We start from the raw sequence: 8,893 nt of genomic DNA, 5'->3' as shown, positions 1-8,893 counted from the left end.
CCTCGTTCCGGAGAGGAAAGCGCGAGGTTTCCGGGAAGGCAGCACCGCCCCCTCGGCCCCCCTTGGCTGGCCGCTATAAAAGGACCCACAAGGTCCTCAGCTCCACAGTCCGCGCCCACGCCTCTGCGCCACCTCGTCCGCCCTGCCTCCGCCTGCGATGGTTCCCGGCGCTGCCCATCCCGCGCTGCTTGCGCTCCTGGCCCTGCTCGGGGCTCTGCTCCCAGGTGATCAGGGATGGGGGGGCTGCCGTCGGGCTAGCTCTTGGGATCTGGGCTGCGCCCTGGGAGCGGTAGGAGGACCGGCTCCCCACCGGCTGGGGACACTGGTACTTAGGTAGCTGTTTATGGGAAGTTGGGGCTAGAGCCATCGATTGAAAGTCAACAGCCATGGGTTCAAATCCAGACCCTACATCATGGCTTGCTGTGTGCCTTCGGACTATGGGCTGCCTCTCCCAGAGGAGCTTCACTTTTTCAGTTGTAAAATGGAGAAGTTAATAGTGTTCACATCGCAGCGGTTGTGTCCTGGCCCCAGAAGGTGGTCAGACCGTGTAGAGATGTGGCCCCGTGCCAAGCTTAGGTAGACTGGGACCCCCCCCCCCAACACACACACGCACAGACATTCTGTTCCTCATCCCGTGCCCTTGGGGGAAGTCCAGGACTCTGCTCAGGGGAATTCCAGGGCTGACTTGCCAAGGGAGCAGAGGCTAAGGAATGGGATGCCCCAGCAGCCCTTCATCAACTCCAGCTAGAAGGAGGGAGGGGAGAAGGGGGACAGTTGGTCTCAAATGGTGGTCAGTGTCGGGAAGCAGGAGAGTGAAAAATTCATGAGCAGACCACATCGTGGTTACCAGCTCAATGAAGCGTTCTAATCCGGACTCTACCACTTTCTAGCTGAGTGACCTCCCTTCAGGTCTCACCATTTCCCTCTGTGAAATGGAAGCGACCCCAGAATCACCCTTGAGAATTCATGGAGCTGCTGTTTCCGCCCACCTCCATCCCAGATGGAGTAGACCCAAAGCTGAAGGCAGAGGTCTTTGGCGGGGTGGGGGGCAGCTTTCAGATGGGTGGGCTCAGACAGACTTTGCTTTTTAGCTTTGGAGGTACCACAGTCTGCGGGAGCTAATCCCAACAAGCCCCCTCCTTCTTACCTGCAGCCACATGCTACCTGCCCTGTGCTAGGAGTTACTTGCATCAGCAGGGGTTGGGGTGACTATATTCACCCACTTTACAGATGGGGAAAATGAGGTCCTGAGAGGGGAAACCAGTTGTCCAAGTGGGTAAGGAACCAGCCTGACTGGAACCCCTTTATCCCTGGAGGACTGACTCCCTCCACCTGACCTCTTGCGGGGGGGGGGGGAAGAACACTGACTTCATGCCCCTCTTTTGCTAAAATCCTCCATGGCTGCCCATTGTCCTCGCAATGAAGAACACTTCCTTGGCGTGGCTTAACACTGCTTTGCATGATCTTCCTGACCCCATTTCCCCCCAACTCATCCCTGTGACTCTGCTCCAGCCACCCTGCCTCAGGACCTTTGCACTTGCTGCTCCTTTTCCTGGAACTCATTTCCCTTTTCTCTCGATGGCCAGCCCCCGCTCATCATCCAGATCTCTGCTCACACACTACCCTGTCACCAAGGCACTGTCTGTTCTATCATCCCATTTTGTTTTTGCCAAAGCTCTTGTCAGCATCAGTTATTAATTATGTTGTGTGCTCGTGAATTTTTCTGTCTCCCACGCTGAAAGCAGAGTTTTGTCTTGTTCAAGGCTGTGTCCGCAGCACCCAGAACAGGCTGGATGCAGTAATGTTAATGAGCCCGATTTGTCATGTCTGACCCCTCCACATCTTTTGGTTCCAGGGCCTGGAGGTGCCCAAACGTCAGTGCATCCTCAAAAAGCCATCACATCCCGAGGAGCCTCCATAACGGTGAACTGCAGTACCTCCTGTGACCAACACACAATGTTGGGCCTAGAGACTCAGCTGGCTAAGAGGGAAGTAGACCATGGGAACAACTGGAAGGTTTTTGAACTGAGTGACGTGCAAAAAGACAGCTTTCCAATATGCTACTCGAGCTGTCTCGGTAACCAGTCATCAGCTTTGATGAACCTCACCGTATACTGTGAGTGGCTGGGCCCAGGGGCTGGACTAGGCAGCCTGGGTTGGGGAGGTGGACGAGGGAGTCCCCAGCAGGTTGGAACAGCCTTTGTTACTTGGGGGTGGGGGCGGGTAGGGTCTCACTGAAGGGCAAGGGGGCCCATCTTCTGAAAGTCTCATTGTCATCTAGAACCCTTCCTTGAACTTCCTTGGGGGTGACTTCCAAGTATGGACTCAGTCCTCAAAATGTCACATGTCTGGGTCCTTTGACACAGAAAACCCACTACTGGGAATTGGGCCTATAGGTGTCCCCACCCACCAGGGTACTGAGGGAGTGTGGGGCTATTCACTGTGGCTTGATCTGAAAGGGTAAAAGTTTGCAAGGCACTCAAATGTAGAGGGCTGGGGAGAGAAACTGTGGTTCAGTCATCCCGTGGAATAGTATGCAACCGTGTAAAAGAATGAGACAGGTGCTCCAAGATATATTGTCAAGTTCAAAAGTAAGGTATGCCCAGAATGAGTGGCATGCCACCCACAGTGTTAGGGAGCCATGGGCTCGGGGTTAGGGAGGCTGTGTTTCTGCGTTAAAGGGCCCAGAAAGGAAATACAACAAATGACAATATAGCTGGCTGTGAGGAGAGAAGGTGCAGGGCTCTGGGAGAGCACAGGGAGCAAGTTTTCTCCATGTGCCTTTTTTTTACTTTGGGCATTTTGAAGTGTGACAGTGAGTTAGCATGACTGTAAGCAATACATAGGTAAATGAAATTCAAATTAAAACAAAACAAAATAAAAAAGGAAGAAAGAAAGAGAACTGGCCAACTGGCCTTGGGATCAGACAGCCTTGGGTTCTAGTCCCAGCATGGGCCTCACTAACTGGGTGACTCTGATGTGGGGAGCGGGGGAGGGGGGAATACGTGGCTTCCTGGTTGCTTTTCACATGAGACCTCCTCGGAAGGGTCTAATGATGCAGTGAGGCCTGGAGGACATTCCGCCTTCACAGGGCCTGCGTAAAAGAAGCTTTGGGGCAAACATCAGCTTTGTTTCTGATTTGGAGGATGTCTGAGCAGCTGCTGGCCAAGTGAGGGAAGTCCCCAAACATTCCCAGTGGCCTCTGAAAACCCCCAGAAAACCTTTTCACAGGACCTTCTGCATCTCACCCTGAGAGTTGAAAGCCCAGTCCTCCAGGTTTGAGTCCTGGCCCTGATATATTTCTCCCTCTTCGGGTGCCAGACTTTGCCTTAGTTTTCACCTCTGTGAAATGGAACAGACGGCTGCACACAGTAGCAAGGGGTCACCTAGGAGAGACTCGAGCTTGGTCCTGCCCCACTGCCAGTGTAAAGATGAGGGAGCATCTCTGGGTGGCTGAGCTTTCTCTAGAAAGAGTTGTAATTCCTGCAGGAAGTGACCCCTAACTGGGCCTTGAAGGATGCGTAGGAGTTGGTAAAGACAGGCATTCTAGACAGAGGGAATAGCCTGGGCAAAGATTTGGAGTGGGGAAACATGCTGACCTGGGGTTGGGGAGGCAAGAGGGATTGAATATCAACAGATCGGTGTGGCTGGAGCTGAGTTTGGCAGGACTTCGAATGCCAGGCCGAGGAGCTGAGACTTTCTTCTTAGGGTGACAGGGAGCCATGGAGGGTGTGTGAGCAGGCCAGGGATCCAGAGCAGAGGGCTGACCTTACAGGAAGCCAGAGAGCAGCTGCCCATGGACCCAGTCCAGGTCGTGCATGTTGACCGCAGTTTCGCATACGAGAAGGGAGGGGCAGACAAATATTTGAAGAGTGGAGTGACCAGGACTTAGTGAGGGACTAAAGATGGGAAGTCAAGGAGAGGTACAGGCAGAACAGGCCTCCTCCCCCAGTCTGGCCTTCAGGGCAAGGATCTGGGCTCCAAGATGTGAGTTCCATTTGGAGGCTGTGGTTTGAGGGGGCTGCCAGCTCTGCAAGTTGGAGTTTGCAACAGATGGTCAGAGGTAAGAGTTGGATGTCTGAGGGTTTTCTCAACCTTTTTTTTTTTTTTTTTTAACAGCTGTTAGCATACACTGCAATGAAGTTTGGAGTATTTATAGTGTTGTAGAAGTCTAGTTTAAGAACATATCTCTCACCTTAAAAAGTAACCACACACAAAAAAATTCAGATGTGGAAAACACAATATATTGGCTTCAAAATTTTTAAAAAGGCAAAATTAAAATGAATAAACATTTAATCAAAAGTCAAAAAAAAAGTAACCTCATGCCCATGTACAGTCACTCTCAACTTCTGAAGTGAATTAATAATAGTCCTAATAATAATAATAACGATAATAATAGTCCTACCTTCATTAGCCCCAGGTTACAGCTTAGAAAACTGAGGCATTTCTGTAGCCCCGAGGGCTGGGACTGTTCCAGTGTGCAAAGTCACTCCCCCACAGGCCATAACAAAGAACCAGCAAAGCTAGGAATCAACTCCAGGCTCCTGACATTTTAACATCACTGCTTTTTTTTTTCCCCCCCTTTAGGTTGGAAAAGGAAAGGTTGCTTTATTCAGGAGGTTGGCAACCTGGGGAGAAGGTGGACTCATGTCCAAAAATCAACTCCCAACATCACTACTGTTTAAGTGACATTTCAGGGCCTCTTGAGAAGGGACTGAAAGTGGGAGGCTTCAAGACCCCTCCCTAGGGAGCCTGGGGTCGGGGAGTGAGTCTCAGCTCACCAGGGCTCTGCGGGCAATTTCCACTGGCGATCCAGGCTTGGAATTCTGTTACCTCATGCAGAATGGAGACCCTAGCAACCGAGCCCGCGTGTAGTGTTTTCAGGGGATATTCAGGGTTTCGTTCTGAGGGTCTGTGGGTTGTTCTTAGATTTTTAACATTTCAGGGGATCACATGGTTCATTCGGGAACCCTTGAAAGCAAGCTCCTGAAAGGCCTCGCATCGGTGTGGGTGTCTCAACCTTATTCTTTCTACAAACATAGAGTGCCTAAGGGACTTCCCTGGCGGTCCAGTGGTTAAGACTCTGCGCTTCCACTGCCAAGGGCGTGGGTTCGATCCCTGGTCGGGGAGCTAAGATCCCACAAGCCGCGGGGCGTGGCCAAAAAAAAAAAAAAATAGAGTGCGTATTGGGTGTCAAGGATACAACAGGGAACAAAACAGACAAAGATCCCTGGCCTCCTGGGTTGACATTCCATGGCAGGAATAGTGGAAAAGCAAATTAACTGAGTAGATGATCTCTTACCTCAGAGGTGAGGGATGCTATGGAGAAAAATGCTAAGGCCAAAAAAAGGACAAGGAAAAACAGGAGGTTTTTTACAAGAACGTCTAGAGACTGGACAGCTTAAATGAACTGTATTCATTTGCCGGGACTCCTGGCAACAAACCTCGAAATTCTTTCCCACTTTTCACTCTCAGATGCTGCAGTGAATAAAAATGTATTCTGCCTCCTTCACAACCACTTGGGAACTTCTCACTGGGTTATCCTGAAGCTCTTAACATTCCTCTCTAGTTTAGGTGGTTTGGGGTGTGTTCTCGAAAGAGCGTGGTGAGACTTCCCGAGCAGGTGTAGCCAGGGCCCCGACGTTCCTGTGGGCGGGCGGCCAGCCAGTTCAAACAACACTCCCCTCCCCTCCAGGGTTCCCGGAACGCGTGGAGCTGGCCCCCCTGCCCCGCTGGCAGCCCGTGGGCGAGAACCTCACCCTGCGCTGCATGGTGTCCGGTGGGGCCCCCCGGGACCACCTCACCGTGGTGCTGCTTCGTGAGGGGAAGGAGCTGGGCCGTCAGCCAGCGGGAGACGGGGAGCCTGCCGAGGTCACGGTCACGGTGCTGGTGAGCAGAGATGACCACGGCGCCAATTTCTCTTGCCGCACGGAGCTGGACCTGCGGTCCCAAGGGCTGGCACTGTTCCAGAACAGCTCGGCCCCCAGGAAGCTCCGAACCTTTGGTGAGGCACTGGGGAGCCAGTAGAGAGGATGGGATGACAGGGGTTTCCTGCTTGTGGTGTGAGGTCTCTGGGAAGGAGAGGCCCCTGGCCGTGGGGGCATTGAGAAGGTGGCAACCTTGATTGCAAAGGTTTCTGGGAAGAGCATCTTCTTGGCCACTGGGGTGGAGTGTTCTGGGATGTGGTGCCTGGACTGCAGGATCCACTGAGAAGGCTGTGACCCAGGGCAAGTGGTACACGTGTCCTGGGACAAGGGTGACCCAGGCCACAGTCTCCCGGGAAGAGGGTGTTCCAGGTGGGGGAATGAAAATGCCCCGGGAAAGGGCTTCAGGATGTCTGTCTCCTCTCTGTTTACACCCACTGTCTCTCACCAGTCCTACCAACGACCGACCCGCACCTTGCTACGCACCCGGTACTGGAAGTGGGCACACAGTGCCTGGTGAGCTGCACCCTGTATGGACTGTTCCCAGTCTCGGAGGCGGAGGTCCACCTGGCGCTGGGGGACAGGAGGCTGCAAACCACGATCACGTACAATGAATACTCACTCTTGGCCAAAGCCTTGGTCGAGGGAAAGGTGGAGGAAGAAGGCGTCCAGTACTTGACGTGTGCGGTGAATCTGGGAGGGCAGAGCCGGAGGTCTCTGGAGAACGTGACCATCTACAGTAAGTAGAAACCCAGGTGGGGCTTCTGAAGGGGTGGGGCTAATGCCAGGGGCGGGGCTCACTGTGCACCCCACCTCCAGGCTTCCCGGCTCCCAACCTGACCCTGAGCCAGCCCGAGGTCTCGGAATGGACTACGGTGAACGTGGAATGCGAGGCCCAGGCTGGAGCTGTGGTGACGCTGAACGGGGCCCCAGCCAGGCCTCTGGGCCCGAGGGCCCAGTTGCAGCTGAATGCCAGCGCCGAGGACAACGGACGGAGCTTCTTCTGCTCTGCTGCCCTGGCGGTGGCTGAGCAGGTGGTACACAAGAACCAGACCCGGGAGCTCCGTGTCCTGTGTGAGTGGGGCTGCTAGACAATGATCCCTTACCTCCAAGGCCCAACCCCTAAGACCCCGAGAACTCCTGCCTCCACCCACTCCCACCCCCACCCTAGTGAGCCCCTTCCCCAGATTCCTACCTAAGTCTTCTTACCTAGACCTAGATGGTGAGTGATGTCCTGGTCCCTGACCCCGTCCCTCAGCTTGCTGTGTTTCTTCAGATGGCCCCCGACTGAACGAGAGGGATTGCCTGGGAAACTGGACATGGCAGGAAGGCTCCCAGCAGACCCTGAGGTGCCAGGCCTGGGGGAACCCAACCCCCAAGCTGAACTGTAGCCGGAAAGAGGATGGGGCTTTGCTACCCATTGGGGACCTGAGACCCGTCGAGCGGAAGGTTGCAGGCACTTACCAGTGTCGGGCCACCAGCACTCGCGGTGAGGTTACCCGTGAAGTTGTCATCAATGTGATCTGTAAGTGCTGGAGTTCAGGGCTGGGCAGGGCAGGGGCAGTGAGGGCAGCTCAACCCTCACCGCCCCCTGTGTCCTCCCCACAGACCACCAGAATAACATGGCCATCGTCATTCCGGTGGCATTTGTGATGATCTTGGGCGCTGTGGGTGCAGCCATTTACATCTATAACTACCAGAGGAAGATCCAGAAATATGAGCTACAGAAGGCCCGGAAGGCCCAGGAAGAGGCTGCCATGAAACTGACCACACCAGCCACGCCGCCCTGAGCCTACCCCCTCCGGACAGGACCTCCTCAGCCCCCAAACTGTGACAAGCAGGGCTGCATCGAACAGTGGTGGACATATGCCATTCAGCTATACCCACCTTCCCAGGGTGCCAGAGGACAGGAGAGAGGCCTCAGTCAGGATACAGACAGCATCTGGGGTCATGGCCCCTGCACACTTATAACCCCCAGGCCTCACACCTGATGTGGAGCCACAGGACTGAGACAAAAGAAGGGGCCAAGGCTCAGGGCATCAATGTGAGGGATGTCAAGGTCTGACCTGGCCGGAGGGTGTATGATGGAGACCCTGACCTCCAGCAGGGGGACACCCAACTGGGAAACATTGAAACTCACCCCCTCCTGCGTGTGCTGAGGCCTTACGGTCCTAAGAGAGAAGTGGCCCTGCACAGACACATGCAGCACTGAAACACAAATCCCCACACGTCCTCTGACAGAAGCCAGCACCAGCATTGCTGTCCACAGACTGTTCCCAACTCTTGATGATGACCTATTTATTCATTTGTTCTCTTACTAGCTATTTATTGAGTGCCTTTTATGTGGGCTAGAATGGTAAACAAGAAGAACATTGATTCCCGCCCTCAGGGAGCTGTCAGTCTAATCTCATTCAGGATCGCCAGCTACAGTTGTACTGGTTGTGCACTGCACAAGAGTGCCTGGCAAAAAGATTAAGTGGGGCTAGAATTTCCCACTCCACTGGCCAAGCTGCTTTCTCCCAGAAAGGGATTAGTAACGGTGACAAGGTATAGCTGGTGACATGCCCAGAGATGACCCACTGAGCCCTTACACCCCAGCACTGGCACTGACCTCTGATAACCCACCTCTCCGCCTATACCCATGTCTGCTAGTGCTCACAATGACACTTGGTGGCATGCCTAAACGTGGGTGTTCACTCCTTGATAGCTAAACCATGGAGTCCCAGGAAACTGTGCCCAATCCCTGTGTGTCCCTGCCTTGTCCTACCTGTTTCCATCTCAGTGGGGCCATGCAAGAACAGAACAGTCTGCAGGTCCAAATTCCTGCAGCGACGAGGGTTCTGCAGGCCGTGGGGAGGAGAGGCCTGGGAGAACCCCCTCCCAACTGCGGAAGCCTCTCCCTTGTGCTAATAAAGCTATTTCATCCTTCTGGCCTTGTGTGAGTTGAGGGGAGGTGTCAAGTCCAGCTG

At 54.0% G+C, this 8,893-nt stretch overlaps 1 protein-coding gene across 1 annotated transcript; it reads left to right on the top strand.

The window, feature by feature from the left end:
• The first annotated feature begins 68 nt into the window (after positions 1-68).
• Positions 69-8,855, top strand: ICAM1 (intercellular adhesion molecule 1). Its single transcript, XM_067733819.1, has 7 exons — positions 69-224; positions 1,856-2,116; positions 5,696-6,004; positions 6,376-6,663; positions 6,744-6,998; positions 7,201-7,449; positions 7,533-8,855. The coding sequence occupies exons 1-7, from the start codon at positions 158-160 to the stop codon at positions 7,712-7,714; spliced, it is 1,611 nt and encodes a 536-aa protein (XP_067589920.1). The 5' UTR covers positions 69-157; the 3' UTR covers positions 7,715-8,855.
• Positions 8,856-8,893: the final 38 nt, after the last annotated feature.

Source organism: Pseudorca crassidens, chromosome 3 (genome assembly GCF_039906515.1).
Source record: "Pseudorca crassidens isolate mPseCra1 chromosome 3, mPseCra1.hap1, whole genome shotgun sequence".
In the NCBI taxonomy this organism is placed as follows: Eukaryota; Metazoa; Chordata; class Mammalia; order Artiodactyla; family Delphinidae; genus Pseudorca; species Pseudorca crassidens.
Note: the sequence above shows the minus strand (reverse complement) of the source record. Positions and strands in the feature narration are given on the sequence as shown.

Coding starts and splice junctions, on each gene's coding strand:
- ICAM1 (XM_067733819.1), top strand. CDS start 158: ATGGTTCCCGGCGCTGCCCATCCCGCGCTGCTTGCGCTCCTGGCCCTG. Junction 6,664..6,743: donor GGAGAACGTGACCATCTACA/GTAAGTAGAAAC, acceptor CCCCACCTCCAG/GCTTCCCGGCTCCCAACCTG. Junction 6,999..7,200: donor CCGGGAGCTCCGTGTCCTGT/GTGAGTGGGGCT, acceptor GTGTTTCTTCAG/ATGGCCCCCGACTGAACGAG.